Raw genomic sequence first — 17,345 nt, forward strand, 5'->3', positions numbered from 1 at the left:
CTACACTTATTCAAATAATAAAAATTATGTTGATACAACCGATGCAAACATTATATCCATAAAAATAATTTCAAATTTCAAGTATTCTTATTAATATTTATTTTTACATGTTTTTTAACGAACTAAGAAATTGTCAGCGCAATTCGCAGTGAAATTTCAGAAGTATTTAGAGAATTTAGAAGAAGTAGCGAGTTAATAGAGAACCGATGTAATATCGTAAATTTCCAAATATGTCGTTTTTTCGAAACAAGAAATTATTCTTGTATATAATCTATAACTATTTAATAGATACCAAAGAATAATTAGAGAAATACTATAAGAAAAAAAAAATGAAGGAAAAAAAAATCAAAGATTAAAAATAATCGTGTCAAAAAAGAGGACACCCCCATTAGCAGAGCATGGTTTCGATCCACGGACCTCTGGGTTATGGGCCCAGCACGCTTCCACTGCGCCACTCTGCTTGTTGGTTCTTAGGTTCTCTAATAGGTCATATATTTGTGTAGTTTTCTAATGCATAAACAAATATACTATGTAACATGTAAATAGAATAATCTAATTTTTTATTTACATTCAATACAGATAATACATTGATATTAACACTTCGCAATGTTGAATACTGCATAGCCCATTGAGTTTATTTTTCTTAAGGATGTGCCATTTACTTTATTTCTGTTCTATAAAGTGACATGTATTTTGAGAAAAGGGTTGAAGTAATATATTCACAGATGTGTCTTTTTTCTCCGTTTGTTACATCAATCGCGAGGAAGTCTCCCCTCCCTTGTTCTTCTGCCCCCTCTCCAACTTCTACGTAGGATAATTCTCCGGCGCGCTAGAAGGTAAGTACTTACGCGGGTGCGTGGCAGTGGGAGTACGAGCGTAGCCGCGTCGACGATGCGTACGGACAGTGTGTACGGTACTCGACAGTGTGAACGGCCGTCGACGTCGCCGTTCTCGAGGATGTGTATTAAACCTACGTCGCTCGTAATAACTACAGTGTATGTGGTCTCTATTCTCTCTCTTTCCGATCGTCAATAGTTGGCTCGCCCGACTGCCGTGAGGGTAGATACTTTTTCTCTTTTTTTGCTTTCCTTTTCTTTTTTCTTTCTCCCTACTTTTAATCTTTTTTCGCTTTTCTCTCTTTCTCTCTCTCTCTCTCTCTCTCTCTCTCTCTCTCTCTCGCACTTTCCCTCTAGACTCTTTTTCCACTTCGATCGTTACTCGCCGGTCATACATATTATCGTTGCCACGACGCTTCGACGACAGAGAGTAGTGTGTGAAAGTGCTATACTTATTGTATAATCCGGGGTAACGAGAAAGAAGAATTGAACATACTTGCAGGATACATATCGCAACGATAGGCAAAAGAACGGCCAATTACGAGAATTACATGGATACATGAATGAAAACTTCAGGTGGGCCGGTGAGATCTATCAAAGAAATCGACGCATATCAAAGTTCGGCTGTTTAAAGAAAGAAGGAAAGAGGAGAATTTTTAAAGGAGATTTGTCGACATCGTTTATCAGGTGTCGATCTCTCATATCAGGTAAAACACCTATTGTTTTGTGATTTTTTCTTTTTTTTTTTTTAATAAACGCAAGATCGTTCGAACTGAGCCTTTAGATTTTAGAGGTTACAAAGTCGTGTTTGTGTGTGTGTGTGTGGTAATGAACGGATGTACAACTTTTGTGGATTTGCCGATCTATAATTTTCACGCGAATTGTCACGTGTTATACACGTGTTGCGAATAAGAATCGCGCTTAAAACTAGATGGATCGTTTCAGAAATTCTTGTCTCATGTATACATAAAGACATGAACATGTAATACTGAAACGTAATCTTTTTTCGTAATATTCGTAACAGTTTAATAAACTATGTGATATAAGTTAAGTAAAAGGCATATATAGATATATTTTTTCTCTTTATTTTAAAAGAAATGTCTACACAGAGTTTCAACTTCTCTTTTTGTTTTTGTCGACCTTACAATCTTTTAAATCTCTTAAAATTTCAAATTAAAGATTGTTAAGCGATTCACGTTATTAATAAAATTTTGCCAATTTTCTATTCCCTCTATAAAAAAATACGTTGTTATTTTGCGTTAAACGATCGTTGAAATCGTCATAATGATATTAAAAGAGAAATGGCGGAAATCATCATGAATGTTGTATCTGTACGCATCATAAGTTTCGTTTCGCAATGATAAACTCAATAAAAGTGTGTTCGTGTTCACGCGATCGTAAGAAAGTATAATATTAATTTCCTTTATAACAGTAAAGAGAGAGTGAGAGTGTATGTGTGTGCGCGCGCGTATGAGCATGTGTGCGCTCGTGACGTACCTTCCATGAATTCCTTTTCTATATCTCCTCGATTTTATTAAAGATCCGAGAACTGGTCAATCTGACCAAATTTGGTGAACTTTTGTCGGGACAGGTGGGACATTGCATGGATATATCATGCGGTAATATAACTGTTTAAGTACTTCGGTATTAGCGCGTCCATTCGCAATTAGTGAATGTATATTTATATTTATTCGCATATTCACTCGCATTGGATATCGGACGATATTAAAAATTGAGTAGGTTTCGTCGTTCTTTCTCCGAGTTTATCATTTTAATTAATTAATTTATTATTTTGATATGAATAATAACCATTTATATCAATCTCGATGTATTTATAATATAGAATAATTTACAAAAGATGCAATAAAGGATGTATATAATAAAAATATTTTTTCAAATAGGATCGATAACGGCGCCACGTAATTATGTATGATCCAATCGAACTGTTGCGCCTCAATAATAAAAATTAAAAGAAAAGAAAGACCTATTTTTTAAGCTTATTATCGTCGGCGTAACAAATTCGTGGAATGATGGATTATCGAGGGACGAGCAACGCATCGGTGAATCGTTTGATCGCAAAGACGCATATATTTCAAATATGTACTCTAAACACTTCCGTAAAGCCAGGCGCGTGGCGTGGCGTGCCGTGCCGTTGAATCGCTTGGACCTAGGGCAGATGCTGGGCGGCTGTTTTTACACGTTCTTCAAAATGTAAACACGAAGATCGCTTCGGGGTCTTTCCGTCCCTGCGCTTCGGTCTATACGTGCACACATGTCTCTATGTGCATTCATCTGTAGAAAACATAGAAAACGAAAAAGGATCATTAAGAAATGCAATGCGTTTTTCAAGTTTGCGGCTAACGGTTAATTCTTCGGTTTGCGTTTCGTGCACGATATGGGGCACAAGGGGAACGGCAGGAAAGTGACGGGAGTTAGGAAAGGAAAAAAAGAGAGGAATAACAAATATACTCTCTTTTTATTTATGCGTATATGTACGTGCCCTCTTATTCCAACTAGGGTCCTCCTTTTACATACATACAGTAGATATATCTACTTCATATATCTAACGACCTTCATATTGCCGCGAATTCGCACATTTCACGTTCCCCATGGTAGTTTAATGTTTGCCTGCTCTCTTCATTTTGATTAAATCCCTCGACTAGCATGAACGGTAACGCTACCGTCTCGCCTTGACAAATTGATGCTGATATAAATAACTTGCGCGCGCGTATCCATATAATCACCCAATAAAAACTCAGCAAAAGAAAAGCTATTCGCTATTTCGCGTGATCTATTTTTATTCTTTTTTCCTTCTTCACATTAATATCGACCTTCCTTCCATTCGAGAATGAATAACGCTATTAACCCATCCAACTACATCGTCATCCGATAAAATTTTGTTAGGGTCGAAACACGCGAACTGTATCGAATTTCTACGATCTTATGTACTTAATATATCCATAATATTAAATTATAATATTATATAGCGTTTAGTTCAGGATATATCAAATTTTATGCTGAAAATCTTGTCGTTTCCGCGACGACTCTTCCAATTCATTTGATAATAGAATAGAAGAAAAAAATACTCTCTCTCTCTCTCTCTCTCTCTCTCTCTTTCTGATCATCGTAGGAAGATGATTTCTTCTACTCAACGAGTTGCACAAACACGGATTAATTAATTTCTTTCCTTTCTTCGTCCATACGTGATGTATCTATATACGTACATTTATAGTACGTATTTTACGTCTTACGTATATTCCAAGTACAGACAGTTTAAAACAGTAGGAGATCAAGTGTTTATGGTAGACATAAAGCGATAAAGAGGTAGTAAGTACGAATGCATGGGTGTGTCATCGTACGACCGAGTATTTTCACGCCATTATTTGGCTGACGTCCTAGTGGTAAAGGAGCATGATAAGAAGGAAGAAAAGAAGTCGAAGAAAAATATCCGTTTGCTCGGGATCGAATCACATTCGGTCTTCTTCACGGTCAACGTGCTTGAATCTTTCGGTCCAAAGATTTTAAAAGCTTTTAAATCATATCAAAGAGATAGATAGAAAGAAAGAAAAAAGGCGAGTAAGAGAGAGTCCTTCGTTGATGGCCTGCGCTATCGTACAACTAAAAGTCGTTATTAATGGACCCACGTCTGTAAGAATATCTCTCACGACTTATTACGTTCTTGTTCGTTCGTCTTCGTTGATTTAATGGGAAGGTAATGTGATGGAGAATCAGTAATAAACGTTCAAACATTTTTCTGACATTCGACATATCTAGGCAAACGTATGCGAGATAAAATGATATGCATTTAGCTGCGTACGTATACTCGATCGATCGTTTGTTTTCTTTCTCTTTCTTTTTTTTACGATTGCGACACGTTGACATCATCAAAATATAAATTAAATTAGCAATAAATATTACGATAGCAAGTTAGCGGGTTAACCGTTAAATCAAATCAGTACCAATGATGGAAAGTTTTTGCAGTGTGAGAGATTGCGTCAGGTTTGCATACCTGAGTATACATGCATGTATGTACGTATGTACTTACGTATGATAGGTATTTAGAGATCTAAACGCGTACATCTCACCGTTCACCGTTACCTGTCGTTACGATGAAAATAGCAAAGCTCTAGCGAGCGATATTTCACTCGCAGCGAAACGTAAGTTCTCTCTTAGGAAGTAAAGGGTTTACAAGAGGACAGGGTGAAAAGGGATTCTCACGGAACAAACGGTTCTTTGAGACATCGCGTGTTCCGCGACATAATCGTAGAGAGAGTGAACTACAAAAGGCCTAGACAAGATAGAGATAGCTTTAATTTACTCACTCTAAGTGCATTTGATCGTATATCATCGTAAGCGACAAGGGTTTACATTGTTCATCGTTTTCCTTAACAACAACAACAACAACAACAACAGCGACGTGCCACTACTTTTTTAGCATTACTCATTCGTCGTCATTACATTCGTCCTACATTCAGTTTTATTAGGTGTATCACGAAAGAAACTTGAGTCATCTCGTGTTTTGAGTACAAGGGCAAATTCGAAATAAAAGGAAAAAATAACTAATCGCATTTAGTCGCGATAGTCATTAATCACTTAAGGCAGATCAACGAGCGACTCGTGAGCCGTATGTGACTCTTTTACTTGCTTGATCCTGTAAGGTGTGAGGATCCCCGCCGTATCGTGCCGAGCCTTGTGAGCTATGCGGCTTTTGTTTTTTTTTTCCTTTTTTTCTTTTTCTTCGGTAAGATGCACAAAGTGATAGTTAGTGAACTTAAGTAGCGGAAGAATGGATTGATTGATGGCGATGTCCGTGTATGCGACTTCATACGAAAAAATTTTATTACACAATCTCGATTTATTTTCTTTAAGTTAATTATCCCTTTAGCTAGTGTTATTACGATCGATGGACAACTTTATATCTTAGTTTCAAATAAACCTGTCGAAAAGAGAAGAAGGAAGAACGAAAGAAAGAAAGAAGGAAAGAATATGAACGAGTGACTTCTGTTAGGGCTCGGCGAAGTCGAAGGTGGTGGAACAAGGATAGAATGAGGATAGAAAGGGCGTGTTATGCGTTACGTAGGTAGATAAATGGCTCGCTTCGCTGAACTTGTCCGATAGAGATATTAATCTTTCTCACGAACGTGCCAACCCACGGCCACCCCCTCTCTCTCTTACGTCCTTCGTCTAGATATCATCTTTGGTAGTCCTTCTTTCCATGTATTTACCTTTCGTCTTTCCTTTCTCTTCTTGATCTACCTCCCCCTCCTTCATCCACCACCCTCCCCTCACTGGTTCTCCCTACTATTACTCTCGAGTAGTACGACCGTATGAAAAGTGGAATACCATATGTTCGAAGGGGGTGGAATTCGAGTTACGAGTGCTTTAGGAGTGTATAGCCTTTACGGAAATGGCCTTTAATCTTGTTCGATGAAAGTCAAGAAGGGATTTTTTTGCTCGCTTTGACGCGACGATAAAACGCGACTGGCACGGTATGTACGCTTCGTTAGTACGACGTTTTTCTTTTGAATTTTGACCACTCGAAGATTCAATGCAAATTGATAAATCTCTTGTAAACGGGATTGTACATGCTGATATATACATATATATATATATATATATATATATATATATATATATATATATTATTATCCACGATGTTCTTTATTTTTTGTATAACAGGCGTATCTATTAAAAACATGCACGTGTCTTTTCATGAATATTCAATGTTTCATTAAAACGAATCATCCGGATAATCATCTGATATAGATGACAATATTTTAACATTTGTATAAAGATGTTTCCTTTTTTTCTATTAGTGTCTATCTGCTTTTCTTAATAATACTTTCCTATTAGATAACAGCAAATAACAATAAACGTGGTAAAGAGATAGATAGATAGATAGAGAGAGAGAGAGAGAGAGAGAGAAATTCTTCCAACTTCCAGATTGATTGGAGATCGATACTAAGTCGATTGACTCGTTGATAAAGAATTAAAAAAACCTAACTATACAATGTAAAATCAAAAATTCCCACGCGAATTCATAGCGGAAGGTAAGCGACACGTTGTTCTATGCCGTTGATGGTGTCATCGAGGGCAGGTGTGAGGTGGCGGCTTGCATAACGTATGTGATAAAAGGGGTATCAGAGGGGGAGAGTAGATCGGTTGTGCGTGTACTTACACTATGGCGGAAACGACAGTGGAACGCACCGTAAACGTACACCGGGGCAGCCCTGTACGAACGCTTAATATAAGCTAGATATACAACGACATGGGGACGTGGACGTGTAGGTACTAGTGCGATATATACGAGAGCGTACGAGAGCGCACGAGCGCACGAGCGAGCGAGAACAATATAGAATGCGCCATGGGGGTGCATGGTGTGGTATAGTGCGTACCGCGCCATATCGCTGAGCAAGGGACAGATCGATAACGTAAGGGGTCTTCCAGACCTTATGGTGCCTCCTCCACCTCTCTCTCTCTCTCTCTCTCTCTCTCTCTCTCTCTTTTTTACTACTCTCACCCTTCCTCTTCCTTTCCCTCTTCCACCACTCCTCATTCCAGTTGGCCTCTTTACCCCTCCTCCTCTCAACTTCATTTTATCGCATGAAATTAACGCGCGTTTCCATCCTTGATTTTTTTCTCTCGGAATTACCTCCACCCCGTTGAGCTTACATGCGTTACATGTTTGCATTCGTGCAAATAAATTTTTCTTTGCTCTTTTCTACCCGCTTCACGATCGCGACGATAATCCTGATGGACTATGTAAATGTCACGTTGATAAGTCTCGAAGACGTCTATTTTATAAAAGACCAATGTATGTGACGTTGCGATAGATTTTTTCGTGAGTTATCATTTTCAAGAGAGAGAGAGAGACAAATGAAAAGTTTTTTTGAATTTCTTGAATTTTTTAAATTTCCTCCATGTTGCACTCTCCGAGCTGTGTTTTTAATCGAATCTAAGTCGGGTTCGTATAAAAAACGATCTTGCATTCAGTGGCGTGCCAAAAGAAACGACTTTCGGATATGGTGATTAAAGCGATACTTCCGGTGCTCGTCATTGAGCTGCAAAGATAACATCATGCTTCTCGATCACTCATAGAACGCGAACGCTCTCCTTTCATGAGCGGAAGACTTCATATAGATGTGTACCATTGCAAAATAAAGACTATTTGACATTCCGGACTTTACTGGTTCAAGGAAATTCGTTATTTCTAGTTCCAATCGTATAACAATTGATACACGATGAAAGATAATTTCGTATCGGGAGATTGAAGATCAAAATATGTATAAAAATATGAATAAAAAATATAAAAAAGAAGAGAAAAACGCAACGAGTCTACTGATTTTCTAACGGTTGATTTTCTAACAAAAACGATACGCGTGCAGTTAACTGATTCTCTCAAGTATAGAATAATACTTTGGTCGATCTGATCTATAATTCGTTGAACGCGAACAAGCGTCTGATCTAGGTTTACTCGCTAATATTAAGCTAGTTTAATGATGTCGCAACCGGTCCCCATACAGCGTCACGCCGAATTAATCCATGTTATGATGGTGTAATGCGCGATGCTTGGTCTGGTATACTCGTATAGCTTTCGGTGGTATAAAACAGAGTGTACGTAGGTACATTAAAATACGAGACTGTACGTTTTGACGTGTAGTGACGTACAGAGCACGCTCGTTCACGGCACGTTCAACAGCTCGAACAGTGGATTTCACGGTGAAAATGTCATGGGAAGGTGGAGAGGGGAAGGGAGGAAACGGGGTATCATGGGAGAGTCGCAGGACGGGCGAGTTACCCTAGCTGCGAACGGCCACGGCCGTTCGGGCTCATTAGACGATATGGGAGCCCGTACATCGCCCATTTCCCCAGTCCTTTATACCCCCTCCGTCTCTATCTAACTGTCCCGATGCTGACTTCCAATTCTTCCTCCGAGCACTTTATCGAAAATCTTCGATCGTGATCGATTTCAGACGAATTATTTCTCTTTTTTATTTTTCAAATTGTTTCGGTATTTTTTACACAAAAACTGCCAAAGATACGTACTCGATAGAAACATAAAAAATGGTCGTCGACCAGAGTTCATCGAATGAGAGAAAGTAATTTCCACCGGCCATTAAAGGTGTTTATGCTTCCCGGCAGTGTCGATAACGCCTTCGTTATTAATCACGACGAATTTGTCGTGATTAATTATGCTTTTCGCTCGATTAGCTTCCCTATATCGGAAACCGTCCCTTTCCATCTCCTTTACTCCTACGTACCGTTCGCATTTTCAACCCTCGATGGTCTTTGTTTTCTCTACCATCTCCTTGTTTCTCGCGAACGCGAATAATCAAGATCTTTTTTTACTCATTACGAATCTATCGATTCTTCTTTTTCTCCACCTAGATGTCTTAACGAATTCACTCGTAAGATCATTATGTTCGTTTCGTCATTTGTCCTTTTTTTCATCTTATAGTTTAAATCATAATTTTAAACTCCAAAAGTTTACCGAGCCTGCAAAAGTCAATATCGTTTCTATATCTCATCTAGATACATATATTTATTGGAACGAATGAACGACGAACGACGTCGCATAGAATGTTTGATTACATTGTCGGAAGTTATCGTAGAAAAATGTCGATGTACGGCGGTCGTTAAGGAAAGCAGAGAGAGAGAAAGAGAGAGAGAGAGAGAGAGAGAGAGAGAGAGAGATAGAGAGAAATGGAAGCTCGAGAAATGGAACGAGAATGTTCGCTCTCTGGTGCGAGCGTTCGTACCGTTCGCTATTTGATACCTGGGTCACGTACTTGTTCGTATTGACAAGCAGACCGCCGCACCGACTCGGCACGGTTCGACTCAGCAGGACGTCCCCTCTATCCTTCTTGCGAATCTCCGATTTTTGTACGAGGCTCGGTTTTATTCGAAACCCGTTTGAAACTATCACTCGTTTACCTTTTTGTTTTTCCTCTTTTTTAATGCTATTAAAAAAGCATTAGCGACTCCGTATTTTGAAAAACTTATCTGTACGCGTAGACCTACTTGAAATACTTCATTAAATAATATAATTCGATTCAATAATATAATAAATATTTAATTATTTCTAATAATTAGACAATTAATTACAGTCGATGAAAAACCGGAAATTCCTTTGAAAATATTGTATATACTTATTTCTATCTGATGTGTGTTTTGTATAAATTTTGTTTCAAAAATTGAAGTAGAGTTTTTTTTTTTTCTCTTTAAGGTACTCCGTACTGCAGTTATGAAATAGCAATGAGCCTGCAGGTTCAGGCCCATGTGCAACGCCCTGCGAGGTACACGCCTCAGGAAACCGTTAAGGTAAGAATAATTATTTAATTTTTATTTCAAAGATTTTTTTCCCTATAAAATTTCTTTTCTTAGATCTTGGTTGAGTCTTTTCAAAAACAAAGGGAGAAAAAAAGGAAAAGAGTAGAAAGAGCACGTTCTCCTGGGATAAATGCATTTCTAACAAGCGCTAAACTCGAACGGGTGTTTAGCGCTTGAAAGAAATGCATTTCATTTTTTATTGAAATAATTTGTACGTAACTGATAATAAATTTAATAATATCTACATACATAAATGTAATAATTTGATGGGAAAGAGAAAATATGTAACTAGCTGTTTTCTAAGAAAATTTCCTTCCAGAATCTATTATATAATTCCATCCGGAATCTATTTTCTTCGTAAAAACGTTCGATCGCTCGCTGTTCGCTTTCTCTGGAAATTCTCGAAATTGCGAGCTTAAAGCTCACCGAGCTTTGAGCTTGATTTGTAGGCAAGGAGAAAGTAGAAGAGGGGAACCACGCCCCGACGATGAAGGAGGGATAGATAGGGAGGAGCAAATTTTTAAAGACGAAAACTTGAGGGAGTATCCTATATAGTTCTTATATAGTTGAATTGGAAAAGTCAACACTTTCGTTCGTTCACGGTCCTCATCGTTATATCTACTCGTTTCTATTCATTCCTCGTACATACGATAATACGAATGTAAAACTAAATGGATATTTAATTGTCGTAGAGAAACAGGAAAGATTGTAAATGTAAGAAAAATCTGTCTCGACAGTGGGAAAAAAAAGGCTTCTTTAATTCGCAAGATCGGCATCCGGCATCAGGAAGGTGCGAGTTTGCGGTCGGCTTTTGGGTTTACGTCCCTTGGCCGCGTAGATATAATTAAAGATACAACGCCTACGTGTGTCTCGTGGCTATCCGAAGGAGAACGAGACTGCAGACACAGAGCGGGAGATGAAAGAGGGTGTGTACGTACCGTGGATATACTATATAGTTGGCTTGTATATCGCTATGGGGAGCAAGAAACGGGTCGAGCGAGCACCTTAAATTGGCTTACGTCAACGGATTCTTACCACGGCATGCACGCGTTCATTCGACTTCCGAGAGTAGTAGCGTGAGATCGAAGGAGGCGTACGAAGGGCGCACACCCTTCTTCGTACTCTCTCTCTCTCTCTCTCTCTCTCTCTCTCTCTCAAATGCCAACCGCATTTTCGGCACCCTACATACTTCTTTCGATCGTCCACGCAAATTTAGCAGAATAAACGTGACCCGTAGCGCCATTAAGCGCCGAGATCATCGATTCGAATCGATCGTCGAGAAATCATTGAAGTTTCGTACTGTAATTTTGCCTTTTAAATAAATCAGTTCAGATTTTTCTTTTATTTTCTTTTTTCTTTTTCATCATGAAACTAGGTCCGTATGCAATTATCATTCGATCGTTTGATCGAAATTCTGAACGACAAGAAAGACACACTGTATATAAGTCTATTATACGCGTGTATTACGAACGCCACAAGTAGTTACATAGCTGCCAACCGATACGAGGAGAAAAGAAATGTGAAGCTTTCGAGATAAGGGAGTCCGTAGACTTTTCACGCTTCCAAATTTTCCGCATTTCTGATCGGCCGGCACGATAAGCCGTCTAATCGAAGATTAATATTTTTGGGGTCGTTAGACTCTACCCTCCGTTAAAAGTTCCACCATTAGAAATGTCGACTGGCCTTACCTACTTTCCCGATTTTTATCTATTTTTCTTAGGTCTCGTTAAATTCTCAGAACGTTAGAAAATTTTCATTCGATAAAAGATATTGCGTGGCGCAATAATTACTATTGGAAAAAACGTCTTGACGTTCGAAAATTTTCCTTTAATCATCACTAGGTAATAATAACGATAGTTATATCGTCATAGTTAAGCAGAACCTATCGTCCCACCTCTTCCCCTCATTATACCCCTTTATCTTTTTCGTTCGCGCAAGAATTGAGAATCGATATCAAGCTGGAAAAGTTTCTGCAACTTTACTCGAACAAGTATTGGGACGGGGGCGGTAAGAAGGGATGGAACAGCGCGGGTTCTCAGAATGTAGGGGTTTCGGGATATTTATGTGACAGGAGCTGTAACATTCCAACCCTTGGCACAAGCCCTTGGTTCGGTTAGCACGGGTCATCTCAAACTCTAAATCCTAATACAACTTTCTTTTTCCTGAAAAAGAAACGAGAATTCTGCTCGTCCACGTTAATATCATTAACGTACGACGATGCACGGAGATCCATAGGGAATAATAAGAAGTATTACCGAACCGTTTCGTAATAAACGTTCGCAATATCGATATCGATCACGTTCACGTCCTATTCGTTCTCGTCCTATGCGCTGGTACCTATTTACTTGCGTATAATAGATATGTCATATACATAGGAACATTCAAAGAAAATATATTTCAAATAAAGTCTACACAGCTGTTCTCAGCTCGTTTAAGGTAATCATCTCGAGTGGCGTTGGATAGAATTACCTTTCGAAAAGAGTGAAGGGGCCGTCGAAAGAGGTACTGGAAAAGGATTCGTCCGGATGATTTTAAAATGCAATACCGAACGTTCGACCATGGTCTTCCCTTCCCTATTTACGACCATCAATTAAGAAACTTCTTAAAGGGTCCCTTTCTCCCTTTTCTCGAATAAATTACTATAAGAATTTACTTAGCATATCTGAGAATCGCAAGGGAGATCTCAATTCTTGGATCCGAAACTCGACCACCCGAGAATGATGGTCGATTTAACGTATGCTACGATAAATCTTCGTACGAGGAAGAATGAATGTACATGTATAATTGGCCGTTTGAAAGATTCAACGATTACCATCTGTACCGAAAGTCACCAGTAGTTGGATAACTACAATCTGTTATTTCGATAAATAATATGGATAAACAATGGCAGATCGCGTGTCGTCCTTCATCCACGGAAACTATTATATTTGACCGTGATGTTGACACGACGCTGCCATTTTAATTTCTCATTTTTCATTTCTTTATTTTTCCTCTTTTCCAAAAATATATTGGTACCTGCAAATCGAAATGTTGCGAATCAATTTACCTCGAAGAATAATTCAAGATAATAACGGTTCGCCCGCAACCAACATAAATTTTATGGACCTGCAATTCGTACACAAGGGTCAAACACAAGCACAAAAACTAGTCTGCATGCGAAAGCAAACTGGTCATAGGGAAGCTCTCGAGCATTATTGCATGATAATATGCGTGCACTGTCAAAAGGCAGGAATAGCGTGCGCGAAGATTTCAAAGTCTTTACTTAATGCGTTACGAATATAACCTTGGAATTAAATTTCCGAGCTCGTTGATCGACAGAATAACAAATAGTTATAAGGAAATAGACGAGATTGAGAATATTTGTGATGATAGGTTATTTGTATACGCGCGCACGTCAGCGCGCGCATCCGCAACGTGTTCCCCTTGAAAGTTTAAAGTTAACTTTCGCTTTTCCAACGTCGATTAAACCCTAACCCCCACCCCCTACCACCACCCTCCCCCGTCTCCTCATTCAACTTCTCAGGATCGTTCTCCATTCCCCTATTTCGTAGGAGTCAAGGTAATGCCTGGCCGCAATAAACCTGCCTGCTAGACAGGACAAAACTTTGTCCGACAGGTAACGCGCATGATCCAACGGCCACGTGGGAAAATACACCCCCGCGAACGTGAGACCGTTACGCCAGCGGGCGGGTATAGCTCGTTCTGCCCAAAAAGCTTTGCTTCCTCCTTTCCTCCGGCCGTGAAAGAAATCCGATTTCAAGGAGACATTTCGTTCCGTAAAGAGATATGCTCGATCCTCCCCAAAGTGCCGTCTCGTTTCCTTTTCTCATCTTGCCTTCAAGTCCTTCTATCCCTCTTTCGCGTTTCGCTCTTTCTCTTGTGAAAATTTCATCTTGTCCCGTTTGCCGAGACAAAATTCCAATGCGTAGTCCCTCGAGATGGTAACTATCTCGTCGACATTTCTTCTATGATATATTGATCTTATTTTATATATACGCATTTAATGAATATTATCATTTGGAAGTAAATACCATAGAAAAGTATGTTATATCTCTTTTTCGTACCGAAACATTCAATCGTTCAAATTTAGGAATTGGCAATTATATGGCAATAATGACGGTCGTAGAAAAAAAAAGAAGTTCAAATGGATTGAATATGTTGATTTTGAATATATCTCTCTCCTTGACTCCTTTTTACTATTTTGTCTTTTGAAAAATCCACAGATAGTTATAACGCGGTGGGAACGCGAGCTGAGGGACAATTGTTTCCCTTTCGTCTCGATTAATGGTAAATCCATAGTGGTAGAAGCAGAGCACGCGTAAGCTCGGCTCGAATATCTACCCCTCATTCTGGAAACAGCCCTCGTGCCGTCTATCGGGAAGCTCCATCTGTCGAGGAGAAACACGACAAATAGCAACGAATGGCGAATTTCCAGACGGATGAAAGTTTTTATCCACGGAGAGATAAAATGTAACTCGGTCGGTAAAAGATTTCTGGGCGAATAATAGGAATAAACTTTGATCCTTGGCCGGTGTGCCCGTCAATTGTAAATTTCAAGTGCCTTCGAAGAACGCAATTTCCAAATTCGTTTCATTTAAAATTAAAGCTTGATCGATTAACGATCGATAACGACGATTACCGACAAAAACTACGCAATATTTCATAGAAAAAATACTGATCCTGAAAATCGGTATAGATTGCGCCGTGTTATCGCGCGTTAATACGGGAGTTTACCTCGACGCAACAGCGTCCTCGTGGTATAAGCTCGATCGCGTTACTTCCGCTTCACATTAATCCTGACCCTTCGACGTAGGAGCACCGACGGACCAGCAGAAAATTGGATCTGGATATTTGGAAAATTTGTGCGATCGTAGGCGTTTATCCGAATAAGGCATTCTCGAAATGACGGCCTGGGATAAATCGGGGCGAGGATCGTTGTTCGAGTGTTTCTCGTGAGGCAGGACTCGATATAGGGGGATATGAGATATCGCGGACTTTGCGCGCTCACGCGCCATCGTGCAAGCGTAATCTGCGAGCTCGCAAGGGTTATCTATAACGAGATGTACCGGGATTATAAGTTGTAAGCCTCGATTGCAAGCTCCGTACTACCAAAATCCCACTTACGTTGGCTCGCTAAGGAATTAACCTGACCTTAAATCTTTATTAAAACGCGACGAACGAAAGCTCTATTATGGTTATTTGACGCTTTGTTCTTAAAATAATGGTGGAACAATTTTTCAACATTTTCGAAAAAATTTGTTTAAAAGAGAATCAATTCGCGCGTACTTACCATTATATTAGTATCGAGCATTATACCACTCTACCGGTATTATACTTCTATATTACTATATTATCCCTAACCATTTGACGTGTTCAAACGTTCCTTTTTTAGATACACCCGTAGCCGTATTTAGGCGGGAGTTAAGCGGGATCGATCATCCGTATTAACGAACGCAAAATCATAATCACATAAGCTGGCTGTCGTAGCGTGACGAGCGAATTTGATTACGTCGCGGTTATCCCTTCCATGACGTAGCCGTCAAAATATTGTATTTCGAAACAACAAGCCGTGCGCATCCGAGTCGTCATGCGCAATCATTCCGCTTTCGTACCTATCATAAAAGCACGCTGGTGTTCCGCGGTAGCCATAATAATATAATAGATACGTAGTAGCGACAGTAGGTTGCACTCTACAGAGGGGCTTGAGGGACCCCTACGGCTGCCGTTCAAACGTACGAGATACGTTTTTATGCAAACATATTGACGCGCGAAAACTCTTCGCTCGGATGCCATTGTATAAAATCAATGAGAGTTTGATTATATCTTGATGCCGAATTCTACTTTTCTCTTTTCGAAATAATAATTTCGTGGTATGTATAGAAACACGCAAAAATCTACATACGTAGGTCGGTGACAAGTCCGTATTGGCACGTAGGAGGATCAGAAACCCGCGCGACCGAATGTAATTAGTTTTTAGCCCCCGCAGTTAGCTATGATAGGGGGAACGACAGGGCATTCTCTAGGAGTCGTCGTTGTCCTCGTCGAACGTATATCCCTGCGATTGGCGATGGCTAGGTCTCGTGCACGATCTCATAACGACAGAGGGCTGTTCCTTCATGGGTAGTTTCAGTATGCCCCCGGCACCCCTAGCAAGTGCATCGAATTGTTGTCGAGTTGAAGGAATCGAAAATACGCTTATCGCTCGGCCAAATCGCATAACCGCACGTCCGTCCTGCTTATTCCGTTTTACTTATGTAATAGTTTAACGATTTCAAGGAAAAATATCTCCTCCTTTGCGACGTACCTAATTCTTCGTACGCATGTAAATGGATTTTTTACTCAGAACGTTTACTCATTTCAACGCATAACCTTTTCGAGATTTCCAATATACGTGTACGTTTACGCCTATGCACGCGGTTTGTTTCGACATTGATGCAAAGAAAAGATATATATATATATATATATAGAGAGAGAGAGAGAGAGAGAGGGAGAGAGCGTCAGAAAATAAAAGCTGCAATTTAAATTGGAATGAGTTCGAGGAGAAGAACGTTTCACGTGGACTGGGACTCGCCCAGTCACGAGACCGGGACAGTGAAAAGACGGCCGGTTTCCATTGGTCTGTCCTTTTCTTGTACTAAAGGGCATTTTGAAGATGTGAAATATTACGGCGATGGAAACTTGATATCCGCAGGCGTTATCAATCGCTACCGTAAATATAACTTCGAAACGAGTGAGAACGATGATTGTGTTGTTCAAGAAAATGGAAGAATTGAGAAAAAAAGAGATAAAGAAAGAATTCTTATCGAGTGTGAGACCGATGAACGTCGAGGCACGATAAAACGTCGAGGAACGAAAAGGATCGACGGAAATGCAATAAGTGTCGTAAAGACGGGTACAAGAACGGGATTCGATTTGAAATTATCCTCTGGGAAAAATCTCGAATCGAGATCAAAGTCTTCCAGTAGTATCAGAAATATCGCAAGAACCCGTGGAATCTCGTCGAGAACTAGCTTGATCCCAAAATCGAAAACAGCAAAGACTTCGTCCGTATATCGAGGACTTGCCAATTCTAGCTCGGACAGTTCGGGAATAGGATCGCCGTTGTCACCGTTGTCACCACGAAGGGACTCTTCGATCGGTTTAAAGGAGACATCGGAAAATATCGAATTCGGTGAAAGC

At 39.7% G+C, this 17,345-nt stretch overlaps 1 protein-coding gene, 1 long non-coding RNA gene and 1 other non-coding gene across 4 annotated transcripts in view; 1 reads left to right on the forward strand and 2 right to left on the reverse strand.

Annotated features, from left to right (window-relative positions):
- Positions 1 to 389: 389 nt before the first annotated feature.
- On the reverse strand, positions 390 to 461 carry TRNAM-CAU (transfer RNA methionine (anticodon CAU)). The gene has a single exon. It is a non-coding gene; the product is annotated as a tRNA-Met (tRNA).
- An 837-nt stretch (positions 462 to 1,298) lies between these two features.
- sick (sickie) overlaps positions 1,299 to 17,345 on the forward strand; it is an 83,439-nt gene continuing 67,392 nt past the window's right edge. Inside the window, exons 1-2 of one of the 2 annotated variants that reach the window (XM_035887918.2) lie at positions 1,299 to 1,543; positions 10,063 to 10,157. In XM_035887918.2, the coding sequence (XP_035743811.2) occupies positions 1,396 to 1,543; positions 10,063 to 10,157 (243 nt within the window). In that variant the 5' untranslated portion in view covers positions 1,299 to 1,395. The remainder of the gene's footprint in view (positions 1,544 to 10,062; positions 10,158 to 17,345) is intronic. The other variant, XM_035887920.2, reaches the window with a different exon arrangement.
- LOC118451444 (uncharacterized) overlaps positions 2,036 to 17,345 on the reverse strand; it is a 29,013-nt gene continuing 13,703 nt past the window's right edge. Inside the window, exon 3 of the long non-coding RNA XR_004841097.2 lies at positions 2,036 to 3,128. This is a non-coding gene — a long non-coding RNA (uncharacterized LOC118451444). The remainder of the gene's footprint in view (positions 3,129 to 17,345) is intronic.

The sequence above is a fragment of the Vespa mandarinia genome, chromosome 2, assembly GCF_050613455.1.
Source record: "Vespa mandarinia isolate Hongniang chromosome 2, ASM5061345v1, whole genome shotgun sequence".
NCBI lineage: Eukaryota > Metazoa > Arthropoda > Insecta > Hymenoptera > Vespidae > Vespa > Vespa mandarinia.